At 40.7% G+C, this 24,723-nt stretch overlaps 1 protein-coding gene across 4 annotated transcripts in view; it reads left to right on the top strand.

The window, feature by feature from the left end:
- LOC148391169 (contactin-3-like) overlaps positions 1 to 3,371 on the top strand; it is a 32,457-nt gene extending 29,086 nt beyond the window's left edge. For all 4 annotated transcript variants that reach the window (XM_088388796.1, XM_088388798.1, XM_088388799.1 and 1 more), the window contains one exon: positions 347 to 3,371. In XM_088388796.1, coding sequence (XP_088244922.1) covers positions 347 to 438 — 92 coding nt within the window. In that variant the 3' untranslated portion in view covers positions 439 to 3,371. The remainder of the gene's footprint in view (positions 1 to 346) is intronic.
- The last annotated feature ends 21,352 nt before the right edge of the window (positions 3,372 to 24,723 follow it).

Below are 24,723 nucleotides of genomic sequence, written 5' to 3'. Positions count from 1 at the left end.
CGCAACAATTATGAAGCCTTCAGAGACACCGTTTTGTTGTGCCGTGAAAATGTCAGTCTACTATCACATATGAAATACAAGCTACTAGCCTTGGTGAGTTTGCCAGTAGAGGAATTTGCAATTAAAATAAAGCGCTCAAACAGTTCAACTCTTGGGGTAGTAGAAAGAAATGCTTGCAGCTACTTTATTATAGTGCTGATTGTGCTTGTAGGCAAGTCCAGTCAAGGGAACCTTTTTTATATTGCACTTTTCATACACAAGGTAACTCGATGTAATGTTTTGCAATGACTTCTTCGAAATCGATTAAAAGTTTCCTACCTTTCTTATACGTTTGTTTTCATTCCAGGTATGGGAGCACGAGGCTCAGGGGCAAACTGTCTGAACCCATTCGACCTCTCCGCAACACTCATCAGTGCACTGCTCTGCTTTATCTGGTGATGTCTAATCAGAAGCTCTAGTACTCCCGACAGCCCCTTGGATCTGCCTGTCCGAATGTTATCCCTCCACTGGAGGGCCCAGGGTTCGGCAATAGGCCTTGGGGAATCCTTGAAAAAGGCACAACTGTTACGGAGTACATATCAGTCGAGACGTAACAATTTGAGTGCATGATACCGTCCAAGAGTTCATTTGGAGTTGTAAGTGCCACCACGCTGTTTCATTTGCAAGGTTGTGACATTGACATGACTTGTCCAAAGTGTCTGTAAAATATATGATTGCCTTAAAGTCGATTTGATGAAAAAGGAGACCTATTGAATCGTTGAAAGATGACCACTTTTTGATTGCAATTGTATTACGAATTGATCAACTATCCCCCACACCAACACGCTTCTGCATCCGAAAATAAGAATCAATCTTCTGTCCAGCAACAGACTCGTGTGCCCCCAGGCCTTTCTCTACAATACCGTGAAAGATGTTGCGACTTTCTCCCCATCTCATAAACCTTAAATAATAAATGTCCATCGCACTCGGCTTTCTCGCTCTGGTGAAAAGGTTGGTTTTCACAGAGGCATGTGCTACCATGTCAGACAAAGCCCATGTGTATTGTTCTTTCACTTTTAGATGACCTACAGTAAGTTCTGTATTTCACAACATCGATGATTGCCTGGCCCAGGGCTCAACATGGACGATACCATTGACAGTGCCTTCACTTGAGCTCAAACTTAAAAGTTCTTTCCATTGCTCAGACTGCACATTGCAGAAAAGTCCTCATCCGCCTTTGCTCACAAAATTATCATCATGATCAGGTGGAAAAATTCATGCTTTGAAATTGTAGTGAAGATGTCAATTTGGTTATTGATTATAAGGTATCGTATTTTCCGCAGTATAAGGCGCACCTAAAAACCTCCAATTTTCTCAAAAGCCGACAGTGCGCCTTATAATCAGGTGCGCCTTATATATGGACCAATATTGAGCCACTACAGAAGGTGTGTCCAAAGTCCGGCCCGCTGGCCAAATCTATATATCTTATATATGGACGAAGTTTTAAAATGGGCCATTCATTGAAGGTGCGCCTTATAATCCGGTGCGCCTTATAGTGCGGAAGATACGGTAGATAAAATGTTGGGCCATGACGACAACACCGCTAACAGTGCCCTGCCTGCAATTGGAGCAAAAGGCATGACTGCGTCTTTACTATTAACCAGAATAAATAGCGAGGAAGGACAAAGAGGGACGTATGGATGCGGAACAACCCATGCAAGTGCTAGACATCGCTGTGCCTTTGCTAAACGTGGGTCTGCGCACAGTCATCAGCTAGGAGGTTGTCAGCATCCGTAGTTTTGCACTCTCCTACCACTCCAATTCAAAGACTAGCACAAGCAGCTGATGCAAGGTGACTGCATGTCCCCATTTTGCGATCTGAACAGGTGCGCAGAGCTCACGAGCCCCATAAAAGTCCAAAAAGGCCGACATAATTGGGCCTGACCTGTCGGCTGCCCGACTGCTTTCATGAGGCAGCCTGCTTGTTAGTCAATGGAATATTGATTTTTCTGTTCTGTTCTTATGGATGTCATTTTTGAGTTACCTGGGTGATTGATGGCCTTCTTAATGTTCTCATTCTCTTATGTTGCCGTCAATGATGTCCATCACCGCTTCACTACCTGACTCATATCACGTTTGTGTGTGTGAGTGCGCGCTGTTTATTATACAATAAATGTTTTCTCAAAACTTTTTTTCAAATAGTGATAGTGCAGTGATTTACTGGTTTTCTTATTTATTGATTGTTGTAAATACATCTTCAAACACAGTCGCTATTGGATTGCTGTCCATCACAGTTGCGCTGACTATTTTTAAAACCATACATATTTGGACACAAAAAATTCATTGGTGAAATTGTTGACTGGGTGTTTCAAGTAGCTTGTTACAGTGTGTTTCATTGCCCGATACACTGACCATATCAAGAAATGGTTTACGGACAAGATAAATATTCACCACCAAGTTTTTGATGTATCGTATTTTCCGCATTATAATGCGCACCTAAAAACCTCCAATTTTCTCAAAAGCCGACAGTGCGCCTTATAATCAGGTGCGCCTTATATATGGACCAATATTGAGCCACTACAGCAGGCGTGTCCAAAGTCCGGCCCGCGGGCCAAATGTATATATCTTATATATGGACAAAGTTTTAAAATGGGCCATTCATTGAAGGTGCGCCTTATAATCCGATGCGGAAAATACGGTAGTATTCTACAGTTCTCTGTTTTAGTATATCGCCACGCAACTGGTGATTTTATTTTGTTGAAAATATCACACAGTCATGCCTAGTAGTACGATTAGTGGAATTACCTGAATTATTTGATTTATTTTTACCTAAAATCAAAACCATCTGAATCCAATTACATTTTTAGGTAGATGTATGGATTATCTATTTCCCATACATAACACAGAGGCAATCATGTTATCCTGTGTTTTACTGTTTTGGGGTGAAGTGCGTTCAGCTGGAAACGTCATGATTTCTTTTGTGTCGTCAGTATCGTCGTGCAAAAAGTTTGTAGTAGGCCTTACTCCAGAAGGTGATTCCACGCATCAACAGAAAGTGTCCTGATTTCTAAACGCAGCAAATCAATTTGTTTCCACAAGGATGAAATTGTTGAAGTGCTTGTTGCTTGAAAGTGTTATTTCCTACAGTGTAAATATTTGCATATATTTTTCAACTATGGCCACACAACACAATCTTATTACTCTTATATAGTGTGTCTCCTTCAGCCTAATACTGCTGTATTAATCAATGATCTCTGTGAGATACTGACATGTAGATTTGGATTTTCATATTGAAAAGTAACTGTTTTGTCTTGTATACTAAAATTGTGCATGGTAATCATTGTTTGTGAATTTGTGTTGGATTTTTCTAAAACATAACTTAATAAAATTGTTTATTCCCACCAACGTTGTCTTTGCCTACTTATGATAAACATTTTATCATAGTAAAACTAAGGTCTACCTTGTCACATTTTTATGAACTGATCTGATTTCAAATTTGATACATTTGAAGGATGCAAAAATGACCGACAAGACAATGGCTGAAAAGAATTAATTTGGTCCGATAAAAATAAATTATCCCGGGTAGCATTAAGACGAGCTTTAAGTCATAAGCTGTCAACAGATGAGAAATTCTGCCACGGTAACATTAATTTCTTTTCAATGTCAACAGTAGTCCTTAATATCATCCCTTGGCATCGTATCGCACTTGGCTAATGAGGAGGGTGTCTCTTTGTAAAGACGACAAGGCAAGGGACACGGGAGGGAGAGATGGAAATTAATCACAGAGGTTTATTAATGAGGTGCTTTGTGCCCTTTGAGGCCAACGAACAATGTGAGAGAGTGATTGGTGGCAAGTGCCATCCATCACATTGGAAGCTGCGGACAACGGTGAGGGAAAGCCTTTCCAGGCAAGCCGTAATGTGAGCACCAAATGAGCTAATATCGCGCAGCTATTTACGTTTGGTTCCAGGCGATCGCATTGATTGACGTCAGTTTATAATTTTATGGTGAAGCATTAGCTTCAAGTAGGCTCCAATGGACAATTTGGAAACATCACTGATACGAACATGGATGTTGGTGCAGTTCAACAACGAGAATGCGGTCTGTGCCGTCATTGGGGTGTCTCCGTGAGTGATTTATTCCGATTCTGGTTCTTGACGCAGTGGGTCTCGTGTTCCCTGAGAGCAGAGCTTTCTTGATCAGACTCCGGCGTATCATGGTCAGACCTGGATTTAGTGAGGCCTGTCGGGGCACAAGAATGTAAATTACAGCTCAATGTTCCTAGACAGTGCTGAGCCGGTGGCTTCATCTGTTCTGACAGGCTCTTGACTGTATGTTATGATGAGAGACAGGTCCGGGTTGGCGCTGGGCTCCGACTCCTCGGCTGACAATGTGAATTATGGAGGCCCCAAGAAGCATGAGCATGCATCAGCAGACCCCGACTTCGATTAATCCCTCTCTCAAAGGTTCCACTGACCCAGCTCTGCCTCCGTACAATTTCATAGAAATAGCATAATCATGGAGGCAATGGACCTTAGGGCACCACTGAGCAGATTCAAATTAGTTTTACATGGATATTCCATACATAAGTAGTTACTTCATTCAGTTGTTTCATAGATAGATAGATAGATAGATAGGTAGGTAGGTAGGTAGGTAGGTAGGTAGGTAGGTAGGTAGGTAGGTAGGTAGGTAGGTAGGTAGGTCGATAGATAGGTCGATAGATAGGTCGATAGGTCGATAGGTCGATAGATAGATAGATAGATAGATAGATAGATAGATAGATAGATAGATAGATAGATAGATAGATAGATAGATAGATAGATAGATAGATAGATAGATAGATAGATAGATAGATAGATAGATAGATAGATAGATAGATAGATAGATAGATAGATAGATAGAGTGAAAAACAATGTATGCCCAGTTCTCATACTATTCTTAATACATCTATCATATTGGGGTAACGCCATGTTATTTTGATGTCAGTGAAGCGTAACGGGAGTCCCTTCGGAAAATGGAGCTATTCCAGAAAAGAAGCTAAAGCCTATTGCATGTTTCCCCACTAATCCGTCTCTTGGACACTCAGCGCATCACACAGCTTAGAAAGCCACCGCACAGGCTGAACTGTGATGAACAATCTCCTGGAAACAATCAAACTGAATTTCGCTCATATCATGCCTTGGCCAAGTTCACATGCCCACACAGAAGCACTCGGGTGCCAGCAGCCGTCCCACAAGATATCACAAGCCACTGTTTGAAGGACTGCTTAACAAAAACTGTGCAGCAAAATCATTGTTGCTTGAAACACTGGGAAAAATGGTGTGTAATTAAAAGAGGATTAACTCGAAGAGAATTTGAAAGTGACGCCACACCTAAAAGAGAATCTGACCAGTGTGTGCACCCGAGAGTATCCTCTTGCACTAATGCTCTCGGCAAATCGAATTTAGACGTGCAAACATCCGTCGCCTCTGCTGATATGTTGTCTCAACATGAACACACCCACGCATTCAATAACCCCCCCATACACACACACACCACACACACACACACACACAGCCAGACTGTGCTGTTGCTGGATGTCTCAATTTCGCTGGTGTTCTTATAAATGTGTCAATATTCATCTTGTCTTCATTCAAATGAAGGTTATGATTGATTTGTATTTTCAAGCACGCTTTGCTTTCCAGTCACAGTGGCAACGCCGAGATTAAATGCATTTTTGTAAACCTTTATGGGTGACTGGAATTTGTATAAAGTGTATCTTATCACTGAAAGATAATGTGATTTGTGCCTTGGATGGTCTCTGTGCATCTCGCTTTTAAATGCTAAATTGAATATAATGCTTGCTGCTCCGGTAAGAACATATTCCTCAATTGATTGTGATTTCCTGGTTCAATCTGCAATGTATGCATCTTAAGTGCTTGGGAAAAAAAAATACCGTATGCCCACATTACAGCTTTGCATATCCTGGTATTTTCGTAGTCAGCTTAGTGATATGAGTGATGCTTGCTGACCCGGAATGACTTTTTGTTATGGAACGAGGCCACGTTCTTGCAGCTCATCATACCTGATCCAACACACATTCCCAGTATATCAATAACTCAACGTTGCTCAAACATTACTATCACACAAAACACAAAATAAAAACACGTAAAGCTTACTTTAATAAGTTAGTCCTCATCCACGAATCTATATTGGTCCATATATAAGGCGCACCGGATTATAAGGCGCACTGTCAGCTTTTGAGAAAATTGGAGGTTTTAGCTGCGCCTTATAGTGCGGAAAATACGGTATTGTATAATTTTAGTTTTTTTTCTTCATTTTGGTGGTGACATTTTGGACCTTTTTCGCCACTTGGTTTTTAGATCATGTGTGCCATCCTCATGTAACACATTCAGTTCACAACTGTGCAACATCCACAATTATTATCTTGAATCTCTCATTGTTTGAAGCTGTTTCCAAACCTTTGACTGGTACTTTTTTTGATGACCAGTTCACTTCTCATCTTTCATGATTGTGCTGAGGACTGAAGTAAACAAACAAGACCACCTCACTGACCTCACAGATTGACCCTATTTGTTTTTTTCATGCCCCTCCCCAGCCCTCCGTGCCAAACACTGCTGGCGCTGTCATATAGGTACCCCAAATACATACAGACATGGCCTGTCCATCAAAACAGCACAGTCAGCTCGATTCCCTGTGTGCGACGAGACTCTGTCCACAGGCGTCCATTCCCCTCTCCTCCCCCCACATTTTTCTCTAATAGCATTCCACTTCATGTGTGAGAAGCACAGCTTGAGGTAGACCACAAAGCATTAAATCACTATTTGCTGATAAAACACTCAACACAGTAATGGTGTACAGGGAGTCCATGTCCACAGAGACAAAGTGGCTCTTACTGGTCAGTTTCATTAGAGGTGCCATTTACGATGAATGTCAGCTTTTGCGGCCGTGTTGAGTTTAGCTTAATACCGCCGATTCCATTTGGGAAAAGGGTCATGAAAAAAAAAAGCTGAAGTCACCTTCAACAACATCACGCTAATGAAAGAACACGACATTCTCAAAAATGTTATTGGTTGATTGTTTGACAAACACATTATATTGCATAAATCAATTGTATCCACGATTGGCTATATTGCGGGCGGCCCGGTGGAGCACTGGTTAGCACGTCCGCCTCACAGTTAGGAGGGTGCGGGTTCGATTCCACCGCTGACTTTCCCTGTGTGGAGGTTGCATGTTCTCCCTGTGCCCGCGTGGGTTTTCTCCGGGCACTCCGGTTTCCTCCTACATGCTTGGTAGGCTGAAGTGCGAGTGCAAACCCTGCGATTGGCTGGCAACCGGTTCAGGGTGTCCCCTGCCTACTGCCCGATGACCGCTGGGATAGGCTCCAGCACGCCCGCGACCCCCGTGGGGACAAAGCGGTACAGAAAATGGATCTATTGCCTCACACAAAACAAGCACATCTACTGTAATTTGACAGAAATGTTTGGCAACATAGTTTGTATAGCACTGGTCCCAACCCAGTCAAGTCCGATGCCATCAGCACTCAATCCGAATGGCTTGCAACCGTTCTTCAGAGATTGATAGTGCATGGTGAAGAGCAAGCTGGCTTTTATTTATTGAATCGCCTGACCTTCGCCTCGAAATCGATACTTGGATTTATGAGCAAATCTGAAACACATTTTCTCACACCCCGAGACGGGAGGGCACATTAATTGGAAAAATCTATTCATCTGATTAGATATTATTCACATTGGGCATCGTTTAACTCACTTATAATTGCATGGCTTAATAAAAAGGACAGAACTGCTCAATTAATTAACACCCTTGGATACGGAAAAATCAGCATGGCTTCATTCAAAATGAAAAGTGGAAAAGTATAGCTAACATTTACTGTATTTTGTTTGGGTTTCTCTTTGCTGCTATAAATAAATACTAGATATGTAAATAAATAATAAGTATAGCTCATATTTACTGTATTTTGTTTTGGTTTCTCTTTGCCGCAATAAATAAATGCAAGTCCACATAGCTAAATGCCGCTATTCGGATGCTGGAAGTGAGATTGTAATCCCAAGAGGAAAGTGAGTCCTCAGCAATCCATCTGATAAACAATGACGGAAGAATCGCTTTACAGAACGCAAAAGCAGCAGCTCTTGTTAGAGCAACGTCTGCAGATTTATATTTATGCCATTTAAAAATAAAAAGAAAATAAGTCCTGACAGCAGACTGAGTCCATTAAATGTCATTGTTCTTTGGGGAAGGAAAGCAGACCATCGCCATCCTTGTCCTTGATCTAAGAATAGATTTAGCTTGGCTATATAAATCTGAGTTTTATTCATGTGCTTTCAGAAACTCTGCTTGTAAAGAATACTAAGAATGCACCATATCTAAAAATGCACCATTCATGAGATGACTCAACACTGTCACATATTTTAGGGTCAGGTAATGGAATAATACCATCCATCCATCCATCTTCTTCTGCTTATCCGGGGTCGGGTCGCGGGGGCAACAGCTTTAGGAGGGACTCCCAGACTTCCCTCTCCCCAGCCACTTCATCCAGCTCATCCCGGGGGATCCCAAGGCCTTCCCCGGCCAGCTGAGAGACATAGTCTCTCCAGCGCGTCCTGGGTCGTCCCTGGGGTCTCCTACCGGTGGGACATGCCCGGAACACCTCCCCAGGGAGGCGTCCAGGAGGCATCCTGATGAGATGCCCGAGCCACCTCATCACCTCTTAATGTGGAGGAGTAGCGACTCTACTCCGAGTCTCTACCGGATGACCGAGTTTCTCACCGTATCTCTAAGAGATAGCTCGACCCATTCTATAGCTCATGACCATATAAAACAAAAAACAATGCCAAGCCAGAAAACAGACTAATGTTATTCTTTCTTCTAAATAGCGACACTAAGACTACCAGTGCAGCTTCATTATTTCTGCCTTCAGGATTTTAGTTCAACAACTCCTCATTATCATCAATATACAAACTTGGTTATATAATACAGAATATGCACAAAGAGAAAACTGTGTTCCAACATAACGAGGTTATCGGCAGAAAAAGTAGATTTGCTCAATATAGTACATTCACCGGGCCCAGTGAAATATATATTGTGGAAATGTGGGGCTTAAATTTTGCTTCCCTTGTACCAGATGTAATAGATCCTAACTCGGAGAGGTCTGTTTTTCTGGCAGGGATTCGAGTTATGAAGTCTCCGATGAGCGAGGAAACAGACGGGATGAGGGTTCTTATCACTGCTCTGGCAGTTAATTCGTAAGTGTGTGTGTGTATGTGCGTGTGTGTGTAGCACGCCTACGTCCAGCGTGCTGCTCTTGTGTGCAACCTCTCACTTACTGGCTCAGAGGCAGCAGGTGTTGCGGACAAAGTAAACAGAGGAGAAGCGAGATTGAATAGCCATCACATGGCTGCGATTATGTGGGAGCCAAAACAAGAGGTCACGTCTCTTGGTATGCAAAACCTGTTTAACCTTTGCTGTCCAAGAACGAGGCCGAGGCCCAAGGTCACACGACTGGGCTAGCCTTTCCAAATGTTGTTTTATCCCGAGGCAGGCATCAGTGGCAAGAGGCACGTTGTGTTTTCTCTGTGTTCTTTTGTGAGGTTGGCCTTGTTCTCGTCCTCTGCAGAACAATATTTCAAAGTGTGGACTTTCTATTCAAATGGCATTTCAAATATTCTTTGGAGAATGATAAAATAATGCTACCTTGAATAAAAAGAAAACTACTATTCATTATCACAAGAAAAAGAATCCTTGAATGCTCAGTTGATAAAATTAAAAACTAAGACAATTGTAATATTTCACGATTAAAAAGTAATGGCTGAATTTTTCAATCACATTTGCATTAAAATGTACGTTGTTCTAATCTTTTTTGACGCAATAAGTGGATATCATTTTCTACTTGCGTGACTTTTCAGCCCATTAGTACTGAAGTGGTTCCTACTTAACTTTTGCACAGCTGGGACAGGCTCAAAGGGAATAGCAAAGAAAAAATACAGAGCTTTTTGTTGGTTAATCAGAGCATATCAAAGCGCTCCCAAGATACCAAGTTAAGATGCACCCAAGAGACGGCGAGCGGTTAGACGACGCCATCAAAGCGAGGACCTTCTAATCAAACTTCCTTCCATCCATTTTCAACCGCTTACCACATTTAAAACTTGCCACCTTCGTTGTGATGGCAACAGATTGAGGTGTGAGAACTCTAAAGGCAATTTTATGCCAATTTGGGTGCAGTTTAATTAGCATACTGTAAAATGTCATCTAGACTTACTGCTGTGACCTTTAACACTACTCACACTTTCTTGAACTGTCAAACATATTCTCCATCACTTAAGGCAGAACGGGGCTGACATTTCCTTGGATATCAATTCCATCATTTATTATATAATGTACCTTTCTTGTTATTGTTAACCTTTCGCACTTATTGTACACTTCATCTGTCCATTGATTAGGTAATGTTCTGTGTACTCACTACTTTAAATGGTTTGTGTGTTTTGGGCCAAATTGGCATTGTGGAATATTTAATAATACATTTCTTCATGAGCTACCCGCAATTGGCTCGGTGAAGCATCTCAATGACTTTCATTGATCCTCTGACGTTTCCGCTGGCTTTGCTCCTGTTTGACATCTGGTGTGCCGAGTTTGGAAATAACAGTCTGGAAACGTAGGTAGAGAAGTTAATGATTTCCCCAGTGCTGGACATGTCATAGCTTGCTCTCATATGTTTCCATGTGGCACCGTCATCAGGTCAAAGCTGTCCAAGTCAGTGAGTGAATCGCAAATATCTGCTCAACAGATGGTAGCAAAATGATTCCCAAATTAAACATTCAACACTGTAGTCATTATTATTGTTACATTTTTTTCTGTATTCTTTTTATTAGTTTAACAGGCGTGATTCTCATTTTACACTGAATCGTGCAAGACTTCAAAAATGGTTTGAATGTGAAGATGAAAAGATTTTAGTCCTCTTGGGAGTTTGACCAGAGGTGTCAAATCACATCAGACAATCAGTACCGCTTTTCAGAGCAGTAGCTCCTTTTGTCCAGTCAACAATGGCCTCGTTTTCATTTCCAGCCATTAATGCGGGAGCAAAACTGTCCAAATAGATCTTGTGCAAGCTTTGGAAATAACAATGGCTGAATGGGAGCATGGGCTGCGAGGAGCTAATGGAGGGGAGCAGGGCAATATCGAAAATATAAAGCCTGGATAGGTTTATAAATGCTCAAACAGGATGTCAAATTGATGCGATCTCGCTGTAACCGTTGATGTATGGGGCAAAATATACGGCCAGATAACAAAGGATAGTGTTATCTGTTCGCTGGCTCGGAGCAGAGAAAAATGTGAAAAAGTGTTTTTTTTTCTTTTTTCTTCCCAAGAGTAATGGCTTCCACCGAGCACTCTGATAGCGAATCCCATTTTACAGATGTCATGTGCTGTGAGTGGGGGGGAATCCAGTCGAGCCTTTGCAATACAGCCGGACCGTCTGCCTATTCTTCAGCAAAATTTCAAATAACTACATATTTGTCAGCAAAACAAATTAGTGTGCTTACAAAATAAAATGAATAAATAAAAAAGTTCTCTGGTATTTTTTCCTCAAGGTTTCCAAAACGTGAGGTTTAGCCAAAGTCAACAACATTTCGTTAGACTGCAACATTAATTAGGCAGGCTAAGAACTTTGCTTTTGTATACTTTAAACATGTTTATTCAAATAAAAATACAATTATAATTAATCATGTTGAATTTGACTCAAGTGCAAGATAAATTGCAGTTGCCAAGCTGCACAGAATTACTTTTTCCAATTTTTATATTCTTATATATAATGTCTTTAATCATAGTTCACAAATTCTGGGACTGTTTTTCCTCTGTTACTCCATATGTTATTTTGCATGGATTACATCCCAGGTTTTTGTTCAAATGGACAAAAAAGGCAAAACCATCCTACATCAGAGTTTTCAATCAACCTAGGGGGAAGTTGGAGTACTAAGAGAAAACCTGTGTATGAATATTAAATTACCCACTAAAAAGGAAGGAGCCGTGCTTTTAGAAACAGCCCCACTCAAATTTATGAGGCATGTACATATGCTAAAAAAATGGCAGGCTTGTGACTTGACTTACCAATTGACAATGGAAGGAAATGACACTAAACAGAAACGCAGTTGCCTCGCATGCCTTTTCAATTTAATTGTATTCATTTTTTGCTTTACTCAGCCATCCAAATGCGCAATGCATAAAGAATCATGTACTTATTTGACCACCGTCAGCTTGCTTCAGATTTGGGTGTGGAGAATCAAAAACACTCTTGCTTTTTAGGCAAAACCTGTCTCGTCTCGTCCCCGAGCCGTTCCACTATGTGTCTGTTGTCATGGTTTCCGTCTGTGTGCTCGCCCCTCCCCTCCTGTGTGTCCATGATAAATTGGATTATTCTCACCTGCCGCTTGTTACCTGTCGTCTATATAAGTCTTGTCTGCCCCTCGCGACCGGTCGGATCATTGTTGCCGACTTAATGTCTTCATGTCTTTTTGTTTCACATCTTTGTCGGTCAGTCCTGTTGTTGGTTTTGTTTGTTAAGTCATGTCAGTTTGCTGAGTGTGTCTTTGCATTTGGTCGCCCTGCTCCATCCGATTCCTGACAAAATCATGAGAACAGAAATTTATTTTCACATTGTGTGTCTGCTCAAACCGAGCCCAAAGCAGAAATGCACAAAACTCAAATGTTTGGAACAGCTCTCCATTGTGACTTAACTGATGACTCTTATCTGTGATATGAATAGCAGAATGTTTTTTTTTTTCTTCCTGCAATATGTCACATGTGGCAAGTTTGCATGCTTTGTTGGCTACTATAGTGTCTCCAGTGAGATTCCAAATGTCACCACAGCTCTTTTTTTTTTTTCCTCCCCAGGCTTGATGCGAATGGAAGTCACTGAGGGCTGCTGATATTCTATCTCATTACTGGCAGCGCTGGTGGCTGCAATCAGAATATCTGAGCACTTAATAAGCCGTTGCTTTCTCTCGTCGCCCTGCTGAGTGGCCGAGCACATCAAATGTCAAACACATCACGCCACATACGGACGTAAATGCTTACACGGACAACGTTTGCTCCTGATTGTGTTTTCACCAGAGTTAATTGGAAAAACGTTGCTTTTCAATGCTGGTCAAATAATGAACAACACAGCAGATGGGTGCTATGGAGAAAAACAAATATTTCACAGTTCCAAACGCACCGTGGAGAGCAGCTATCAATAGCGAATGATAGGTAGGACGGATTGAGTGTAATCGTCTCAATGAAGGAACTTCACATTTAAATCCAACAGATCAATAATTGGAAAAGATTCTTGAACAGAATTTCCAAAGGGGAGCCAAGTGTTGGCTTGCCAATTGCACATGAATGCTGATAGTAATGTGATAAAAAAAAAAAAAAAAAATTAAAAATGCTTGGCAGAAAGAAAAGTGTTTGGCTGTGAAAAATGACTCTGGCTAGAATTTCTGAAGCTTTTCTGTTGTCTCTTTGTATGAGAGACAGTCGAGTCAAGCTGTGTCTTCATGTGATCATCCATCAATGCCAATTAACCGAGAAGAGACCTCAAACTGCTTTTGCACTTTTCTGGGGATCTTCGCGTCCGCCATATTTAATGAGCAGCAAGACAGAACAAGCAGAATGTTGTGGAAACTTTTTAATGCTTGTTTCGAGTTTGTTTCATTGTGTTCAACTGCAATGTAGTTCTCAGATAATCTAACTTCTTTTGTTTTAGCTTTATTATTCTCTCTTTTTTTTTTTATTTCACCGCAGCGTGGATGCCTTTTGGCACAATCTTAGGTCAGTCAGACATCTGGCTCGGGGGCGGAGATATTAGTTATCTGTGTGCTGTGCTGTGTTGGTCATTCCATATAGCGCACACACTACACACAAGCTGTCAGAACACACTCGTTCACATTATGGTAAGGTCACTCTGTTTTTTAAAAAATATGCAAAATGTGAGAAATTATGTGTATACAAGGCTTTATTGTCGTCCAAACACACAGAATACAGAATAATTCTTTTTGGACATGTGTCTTCTCCAATACTGCCCTTTGTAACCTTGGATGTTTTTTATAATCAGTGTACATTTTATTTTTTCCTGCGATGCCAAAATGAAAGCAGTGAAAGTGGCATTTTGTGTGATGTTTTGAGAGGTGCTTTCTTTAAATGGAAAGCTCTTCTTAAAATATAGCTACAGGGGCCTGAAAGGAAGCGCATTTACTATCTTGTTGTGCACATTTAGTCTTGAGGCCGCTGCGCCTCGGGAGAATAAAATGTGTTTTTAGATTCCGAGGAAGGAGCTGCCAAAATTTCTCCACAGTTTGCAGTGTCTGTGAAACATATATATATATATAATTATAAATTTTATATAAATTTTATATATACGTATATAATTATAAATGTTATATATACGTATATATATAATTTTTTTTCTAGGCATAACAGATGCAGCCTGATTTTATGCAGTGGCCATGTTGTGAGACGGGCATCAAAGGCTCCTTTATTTTCTCCCCAAATTCCAAGGTTACTGCTCTGGTATGTGACCCACATTTTAAAGACTTAAGACATGAACGGCTCATGGCAAAAAGTGCAATCCTTTTACCTCCCTGAGCTGAAGGACTCATTTCCTAATAGGACCTCCTGGCATGCATTCTGGACAGTACTTGATCTTGGCAAAACATATTTAGCTATTCAGGCTCTCTGCTACCGCCAGTAATTAGCACAGCGTGACATATTATGCAGACACCCCTGCATGTTGAGTGCACTCCAGTGAAAGAATATGTGCTTACCTTTAATTAGGGGGGGGGCTTTGGCTTGTTTACATCACACCCCTTGTTGGGTCTGCAGCGCACCTACTCGTGGTGGTATGGATGGTTGCTGACTAGGTGGAACGATTAGTCTGCCAACACTGCTCACAGGCACCCTTCATTAGGCAGTGTCTTTTAGCTGAACCCAAGCCCCTCCCCTCTCCTGCCTTGCCCCCGCTGGGGGTATGAAGCATTTTGCTCTCCTCCTGCTGCACAATGGCTCCCGTTCTTTGTTGACAGCAGAAAAGAACACACCCCAGCCAGCCTTTACTGCTCTTTCATTAGGCAAGCTTTTACATTATCCAGGAGCAACACATTCAGTCTACCTCACTTATTATATGAGCCAAATATGATTACTACGCTTGCTCGGGAGAGAATTCTCTCGATGAAATTCCAAGGGGCTCGGCTCATTTGGGCTGTACCATTATTGTGTTCAACAATACCTTGTCGATGCATTTTATGCATTCATCTGAACTTTGTTTTTCCTCGTGAACCCAACGGTGTTTGTGTTTCTCCTACACAAGCTGTTGAATTAAATATCAAATTTGTTTTTTATTACTGGCCTTGAATTGCTCTTGACCTAATTGGAATCATTTTATGCATTTTCACTAATTGCATCGTGTCTACCAGAGCGAACAAACTCGTTTATGCTGTCTGCCGCTCATGCAAATAGTTACATACAGTATATCTACCCACTGCTACTGCTGCTTCTGTTTGAAAACTTTCACCAACCTTGAACCTTGCATAGTTACAGATTAATCTCTCACACTTTCATGTTTGGCGAGGGCTGAGGAAATGGGGTGTCAACAAGTAGTTGGGCAAGGTAGAGAAAAATGGAAATGTTTACAACTGTCGAACAAAATGCTCCTGTACAAGTTGTTTTAAACTATTGAACCCCGACTGGCTCGCTATTCTTCTTCTCAAACCACACATCGGCAGAGTACCAGATGCGGATGGAAGTTTAGTGAAGTATGGTATTATGGACGATGCCATCTCGTGTTAATCCATGACAACTCCCAGTGGAACTGACAATCACTGGAACAAAGTTTGCAGAGAAGAAACAATATCCTCTTCCATTATAAAAACAGTATTAAACATTGTGCAAACACTTTATCACTTTATGCCTTTTTTCACTAATAAGCTGTTTTTATGCTTTTATTTGAGATCATTACGAGCCGTCATTCAATACTCACATTTCCGCTTTAATGGAGAAACCCAATTTTGAGCTTCATCTATATGTCAATTGCTTTCTCTAATAATAAATTAATATAGAGACTTTCCTTACGCAGCTTATTTGTTTATTAAAACAATGTGAGGACAATCTTGACAGTCTCTTGAGTCTTTAAAACAAAGTGAGTGGGGATGAGGAGGTTTGAAGCGTTTGGTGGAAGGACAGCCTGACAGCCGAGAGGGAGGCATTATGAAACACCTTTCTTTTTTTTTTTTTTATTACGAACAATCATTTAACAATACATGCAAGAGAACAGGGAGAATCTGCATATTACACATAGTGTCCTAAATTGGACTAGCAAACTAATATAAACAATCATTTTTACATTTTTATCCATGTCACACTGATGGTGCCACGAATCCCATCAGTTGCCCAACAAAGAAAAAAAAAAAAACAACCATAGGACAGATGACTGCACACACACACACAAACATGCAGTCCTAAATAAATATTAAGGAGTGAATCCCTCTAAATAAATAAATGCTGAACTGTATGTCCATTTTTCCAATAGGGCTTCATTCTAAACTCAGACGCAGTGACACTATTAAAAATATGCCGCCTACTGTCTACTCATTCCCATCTGCTATTCCCGATACTCTTGAGTGTCAGACTCCCTCGACTGGCTTCCCTCCACTGCCAGCTTCCAGGCCCCAGGGACTGTCATCCTGTCAATGCATAAAAAAATAACAACCAATGGGACGCTCACATAATGTCAGCTGTCTTATTATAGCAACAATAGTTCTTTCTCAGGGCCACTTGACCTCTCTTTTGTATTTGTAGTCGGTGTTGTTGTCATTTTGCACGACTGTCCTCATTTGAACTGCAGTATCATAAACACAGTTGCATTAAAATACATTTTATGTAAATTGTCTTCTTCACCAGATCAGCACCTGCTGACATGAATTTTATTTTGCAAATATAATTTTTTTTTTTTATTATTGCTCAAGTACTTATTTTGTAGAATATTTTTTAGGTTTAAAAATATGTATAAGGTACTCTTACATGAATACATTTATGTAGTGGACTATGTTACCTTCCAAATCTGATTTAAGGTCTGAATTCGGCTTCTATTTTTTTATATTTAAAATACGTTTGCATGGAGCCATGCTGTTTCCCAAAATAGACCAATATACATTACGGTGTTGAGAATAACCTATTAGCAAAAAAATAAATAAAAAGTTTCAAATTTACACCGTAGTGAATAATCTAATGTATTGTAATTTGCTTCATTGCATCTGAATCCCAATTAAACTCATGGGAATACAATTAGGAAATGCAGAAGCTGTGACCTTTAAGGAATTGACCTTTAAAGGGTTATTTTACTTGCTGTATTCTGGTTATAAATCACATTTAGCGCTTCTACAAAAATCAAGCTTCAATAATGAATGTCCAATTTTTAGCGCTTTCACCTTGGCTGCCGATCAATATCTTTATGGCCAATTCCTCTTGTCACGCTGCACTGCGGGTGTTTCTGCACTGTGTCGCTTCGAGTCACTCATTGTAACGACAGCATGAAGACTTCAACAATATACCAGCTATTGAAATACAAGAAGCAAACTGTTTCCAATGATTACATCAATGATATTTTTGGGTGGTAAAATTCTGCAATATAAAATAGATGTTTTGCTTCTCTTTATCTTGACATCACTTTAGAATGGTCAATCATCTTTTAAATCACAACGTTACACTTGAAGAAGCAATTATGACAGCAAGCAAAATCAACATATCCCAGATGGCAGTCCACAGTGGTGATATCTGAGATCATGTTCACATACATCTCAAAGGGCTAATGACACTCGGAGGCTGATTTATGCAATAGTAAAGCAGCCAAGGTTGACAAGACAAGCGTACACGATATGAAAAATGTATTTGCATGCAACGTCTCGTGAATACTAATAGCCTTTGCATATTGTCTGCTTAGCTCTACGTTAAGCAAATATCAACATTTGCATTCCGTGCCTAAAGGTGCTGAAAAGAAGGGCTGGGCGGAATACCCCTCCCCCATATCTAAAATCAGAGAACAGAAATTGTGTGTATCATCACGTCAAATGATGCACGCGTGTATCGTCACGTCAAACGTTCCGATTCGCGCAGGTGAGTCAGGCCGAGCGGCAAGGAGAGTCTGGACATAATGAGCTTAATAACGTCCAGAGTTCATTAAAACCTGGCTCACGGCTTCTCCGGAGGGTGTCATTGCTGTCAGATTAGTGGGGCTGAGATATGGCTGCGAGGGCCAAGAGGAAGCGGCCCATATGCTGCGTCTGCTTGACAACACAGTGACCCACAACAGATGTGCTGTTTTTTGCCTCCCTTGGTGTTACATTCCGTTCTTTTATCGCACCTGTGTTTTCTTGTTGCACAATAACAAAAACTGTGAATGGGAAGCAAAAAAACAAGGGTATACAATACATTTTCTTTTCTGAAAAATTCACATGGTTGTGTCAATTCTTACAAAAAGCCATGTGACACGCAGCCTTGTACCCAATGTCATTTTATTGTGCATGTGCAGCTTGAGTGCAAAGGTTCAATCCAGTTTTTTAATCCCCAAAAGCTGTTTTTCTTTTTTTGTTTGGCCTTTTAAAAGAGCATCAAGGACAGTATTTCTGAGGTCTTGTCACAGTTTTTAATTCAGGCACACATTCGTTTGTTTCTCCTCATGTAGTCCTCGTCTGACAGCGTGATGATGATGATGATGATGGGCTTCATTCTCTGCGGGTTTCATTACATCTGCCGCAAGATGTTCGACTTTTCTATGATGATCCTCGGCTGTGTGATTGAGACCTATCAGCTTCCCTGATGGATACGAGTCTGCCTCAACTTATTCAGTATCGTGAAGACGAACAACTTTGTTCCCAGTCGTGTGGACAGGATTAAACTTTGATGTCTTCTGTGTAAATCACTGCAGCGATATGAATCCGCGTTCTCAGATTGAAAGTTTCACTCATTTCAATGATGTCAAATGTGCACATGCTCACAAATGATGCTCCCCGTCTGTCAGTTTGAAGCAGTGCTTCTTTCAGAGTTTTTTTCTCCCCCCACATGGTTTTATGTGGCTGCATTTTGGATCAACTTTAATCTGCAGACTCAAGACAATGTTGCCATATAATACTCCAGCAGTGATGGCCAACCATGATTAAACTAAGGGACATATTTTACATTACAAATTCTCGTGTGTGTGTGTGTATGTGTGTGTGTGTGTGCGTTTGCGTGTGCGTGTCATATCTATATGTAGCTAAAGTATACACACTGTAAATATGTTTTAGAACGTTTTTATTATTATAACAATTTTTTTATAACAAGGTACAAGTGTACATACTGTAAATATGTTTTTTAGAACTCTTTTATTATTATTATAAGAAAATATATAACGAGGTACAATACTGTAAATATGTTTTTAGAACTCTTATTATAACAACATTTTTATTGCAATTGTGTGGACACTCCCTGGCTTCTGCTGGCGTGTGGGAAACTGTCATGCCATAATTCCTCAATTTAGAAGGTTTATTTTGAATCTAATTTTGGAGAAAAATCCGCAATGTACTGAAGGCGCAATAATCGAACCGCGATGTAGCGAGGGAACATATATCAGCATTCTTTTTACACCCACAGTATTTGTCCATAAAGAATGCAATTACTAGCTTTTCAGAAAGCTTTTTCTCTCCAATTTCACTCTGAGCTCAAGCGAAGGCATGACAGCGGTGAATATAAACTGAATGGTTAAAAAGTAAAAAAAGAAACTGCCATGATTATTGGGTGTATGTGATGTGAGCAAGCACTCGGGATTCTAAAGGGTTTGACCCAGATTGCATTTACTTCGCAACACATAGAGAAGAAGAAGCAGAATTCAATATTCAGACACAATGTGAAAAAAAAGATGGTGGACTGTTGGAAATAAATTGTCTACATTGTAAATGAAGGTCAGTGCTTCTGAGCGTGTTTCAATGACGAGAGCTTTGAAGGTCCAGACTGCATACCACGGGGTTAAGAACGTCAAAAAAAGCTATGCGGCCGAAAAGACGAATATTTTCACATAGCTGATCAGAAACTGCTTTGACAGTTTTAAAAATTGAAGGGTGGAAAAAAAATCAGAGAATTCTGTGATGAACCTTCTGCCGTCAATCTGTGTTGTCAATACGACTATCAGAGAAATCGAGCTGCCACTTGATGACAGCTTGAATGACGGGCCCGGTAACAGTCAAAACACAACGTGTGATGAAAACCTCAGTGTTGAGCAAATTGCATGCCACAGCCTTGCACATCACAAACAGCAGACAATTTGAAAATAACATCAAGTTGACCTGCGAAAAGCAAAAACACCACGTACACAGATGAAGCAGAAATTAAAAGGACTTGACTTCACATCAAATATGAGAAGGTAACAAAAGCCTCAGGTAAGAAACGTCTACGAAATTTTAAACTTGATGGATGCCTCCACCATTTGGGTCAATCCTTGGTCACGTAGCACATGTCAATGCAACAGGTCTTCATTTCATCTCTTCATTTCATCTCTCTGCTCATGGCCAAATGTTTATGCACAGCGAAGATACTCCAGTAAACCTTCTCGGCCAGCAAAAGGAAGTCTCATTTTCATGGATTGAAGTGTCTATCTTAAGTAACACCTGTCTGCGCGTACTAATCCGGTTGCTTGATTTAAATGTCAGTTCCTCCTTCATATGTGTACAGGCATAAAAGTCTGCTGTGGGCTGAGGTCACGTCATGGTTGTGGAGCGTTAGGGGTCAACGAATTTCTTTGCAGAAGCGCAAGATTGCCGGTGATGAAAAAGGTCCACAGGCTTTAATGCACCTCCACTGGTAAAATGAAGACTCGGGATTTGTATGAATTAATCACCTGTGGGTCGTCTTATCCTCCATGATACACCTCGCACCTTAATCTTTGGTGGTCCCTCGACGGATAAAACCTTGAACTACTTTGGATCTATTTTTAAATGTCTAATTGCTGAGAGACAAATTATTTGGCATGGCTAATGGATGACCCAACATGTAAATTGATACTGGAGATTAATGTAGGGGCGGGGGGATCACCGGTGGGGATGCTACTGGAGTGTCGTGAAGAAACTAGAGGCTTCGTAATATGTCTCGTTTGAAGAATGTCTAGAAAATTGTGTTGCCCTATTTTTATGGGACATTTTCAAAAAGGAACAAAAGCAAAGCTAACATTTATCAGTGAACTAAACTGAGTAAATCCAGAACAAATTACTGGAAAAAAGAAATTACCCAGCGCTATCTCCGATCTGTGCCTTCTCCTGACTGCATGTTTCAGCTCCTTTCGCAGATGTTTAGTCTTATTTAAACCAGATCTCAGGTTAGATTCATATTCTGAGCATAACTGGGAGATTCCACTCCTCATTGCGGTCTTGTTGTTGTTCTCTTGTATGGCCTGAGGGTTAAGACGGAAATAAAATAGACATGTGCTTGTCCAAGTTTTTTTTTTTATTGTTATTTTTTGGTAAGCTGCACGATCCTCTTCTTTTAGTTTTTGTTTTGACTTGTTTCATGCTTAAATTAGCGTTGTGGGATCTACCGGGAGTAAGCTGTCAATACACCTCATTGAAAGTTTGGAATAAATAACAATTAGTTTGCTTTCCGAGGGGTGATGGTGCTTACATGCCAAATTCTGAAATCAATAACCTTTTTAACGGGCCTAGCGGCAGCGGCACGCTGGTGTTGGAATATGCACAGTGTGAACAAGCCCAAAAATAATAACATTCTTGCTGATTTGCATGCTCATGTTGTGAATGGAAAGAGGCTGACACGTGAAATAAATGGAGCAGTCCTAAAGATTGGCCAACGAAATTGAAGAAACCATCTGAAGCCGAGTAGGATGAAAGAGCCTGCTATGCTCACTCACATGTTGGAATCCCTACGGCTGAAAAGTCTACAGCCATGGAAATGGACAATTCTGGGCGAGAATCCAACAATGGGCTGTTATTACCTATCGCCCACTGAGCTCACCTGAGCTCACCTCCTTTTTAAGAAGAAGAAAAAACAACTTCTGTCTGTTGTTTTTTTCTTATATTAGAGCGAAAGTTTCAAACAGAGGAAATAGATTTTTTTTTGCTTCGCTTTACTGTTATTTATCCCTCAGACAGTGCACATTTGAAAAAAATGCAATAAAATGAATAAGATGCAGCAACTTGGATCAGGAAAATACATTTCCTGGTCTTGTCATCTGTTTATCGCAACTCGGCTGCATCTCAATGTAACAAACAAAATATATTAAGTCTTATCAGGTGATTTTGCTTTCAACAGATTTCGTACTTGATCATTAAATTTGTATTGAAAGAAAGAAAAAGCATGCAGACAGATAGGGCTGACGGGATCATGTGTTTCACAGGATCGACTTGAAAATGTGAGCCAGGTGAGATTTATCTGAAATAGAAAGAGCGCACGAAAAATGAGATAATAACACCCTGACATCTCCATCACTGCCTTTTCCATTCTTCCGTGTCTGTGCGTCATTTTTCCTCTGTGGACAGAGTATCTCATCTAAGCCTTTGAATTAAACCGTGATTAGGTTTCACTTATCAAACACCTTCCGATATCAAGATGTTTCAGCAAAGTCAATGACATCATACACGTCATATTTTCAAGTAGCAAGGAAAAGCCAAGTGTGTTGGACTGAGCTGTAATGATGTGGAAACTAGCAAAGCCTCGTGACTCTGCAAAAGACAATCTCCTTGATCCTCTCAGCCTCTTGCCTCCGGCCGAGGTTTCATCAGGCTTATGAGCGCTGCGTCATATCTGGATCATAGACTAATGAACGAGTCGGGACCCTCAAACGCCACTGATGTGCTCATGGAAACAAAACAAAACAAAAAAGATGCGGTGGTGATTTCCGCAAGTCTTCGATTTGATAGCATGGAAGCATAGAGGCACATCAGCTGTCAGTGGTCAAGAGATGAAAGTGGTTTTTTTGGAGGGCTCAGAGGAACTGATGAGACCCAAGGAGTGGAGGTGGTGTGGGATGGAGAGCGTAGACAAGCAAGGAGAGCAGCTGTCATGCACTCAGCCCTACAGCATCGTAGCGTGTGGACACCGAGCACAAAAGTAGGAGCTGACGCACTGCTCCATCATCATCATCAATTAGAAGTCCAAATCTATCAGGTTTGGCCTTTTTGACCTTGTCATAATTACATGAATATCAAAGGCTATTTTAGTTGTTGATTTTTTTTTCCCCCCCAGCCGTGGAGTCTGTTTGATGTGTGTGAACTCAGCTTGTCTACTCGTTATGTGCTATGGCCTACATTTTGCTGTGGGCCTTATCAAGCGTAAAAGCCCTGCTCTTGTTATGTGCGCATGCCAGCATGTCAATAAAGACTAGCGTCCACTTGCTCCTCAATTTTCCTGGCATACGACTCTGATGTTGTTACTTATGCTGGATGGATGGATGCAATTGCAACCTCAACTGGGAATTCAAGTGGTCACGATTTTTGACAGTTTTCTCAAAAATGGAGTTTAAAAAATCTGGTTGACTCCGATAGATGGGCCATGTGGCCCGGATGATCTAAAGTTTAGATGTTTCAGCAAAGTCATTTAGATTCTAAACAATAATAACAGCTGGAGCAAGTTTGACGTGGAGCTGGGTTGTGCAAGGTATCACAAAAGCAATGTATGTTCTGAATGTGCAAGGTTAGCAATGGCTGCAAGAGAACGGCGATAATCCCTGTCAAGTTTGTCCCTGGGGAAACAAACGTGTCAACTTGATATGCTGTCAAGCACAGTCACGAGTATGATTTCTGTAAAACTGGAAAAACTGCAAAAAACTCCATCCTTGACCTTATAAGGAAATAAACAAAGTCGAACAAAGAGCAGCAAAAACAAATAAAATCATCCTTTTGAAGCAGCAGGCATGAGGCTTAAGCTTTTCAAGTCAAGGTTTCCAGCAGTTTGAATTCAAGTTAGCCAGCACACGGTGCTTCTCAAGTCACAAAATGCTGAGCCTCCAAATGCAATTCTATCTTGCAAGCCTTTAATGTTTAATACAGTGGCGCAACCTTTGTCCTCTCAGAGAGCACAAAAGTCAATTTTGTGAAACGGGATCTAGCACTTAAAAGCCGTCCCCGTGTTCTGTGCGTAGTGTTGATTTTCAGTGCGCACGCAAAACAAGGCTTGATTTTATGCGTAGTATATCATTATTGGTTTCTCTATCATATTTCATGTCTTTGATATAGAGCTACAATTTCTATACAGTAGGTACATCTATGACCAAAGCTCGGCTTCCTCTTGGAGTCAAAAATTTAAAAAAAGCATGAAGATAATTTGCAATAACGTAAATAGTGCAAATATCATCATGCAACATTTTAGATGTAGCTTAATTTGAAAATTAGCCCTCGCTAATCAGGATAATTGCACCATATGTTAAAATTTGTACATTTCAACTTAAAACAAAACGTGGAACGCTTTCACAACTGAATTACCTATGGGCGGTATCTTTGGTATCCCTTTCAGGATCAAAAGTCAAATAATAATTTTCCGCATTGTTTGCATGGCGACTTGCAGTCTCCATATCGTCTAGCGGAAATATTGATATTACCAGAAACAATTTTGCATCCTGGCAAACTGTTAGCTGGCCATAAAATAGTAATGGGGAAAAAAGGATTATATATAAAATATCTTCAGCCTGCATCCTTTGTTTTTATGGCACAACATCATTCTTCTATTTGT

Source organism: Syngnathus floridae, chromosome 11 (assembly GCF_059516105.1).
Source record: "Syngnathus floridae isolate MCC-2025c chromosome 11, RoL_Sflo_1.0, whole genome shotgun sequence".
Classification (NCBI taxonomy): Eukaryota; Metazoa; Chordata; class Actinopteri; order Syngnathiformes; family Syngnathidae; genus Syngnathus; species Syngnathus floridae.
Note: the sequence above shows the minus strand (reverse complement) of the source record. Positions and strands in the feature narration are given on the sequence as shown.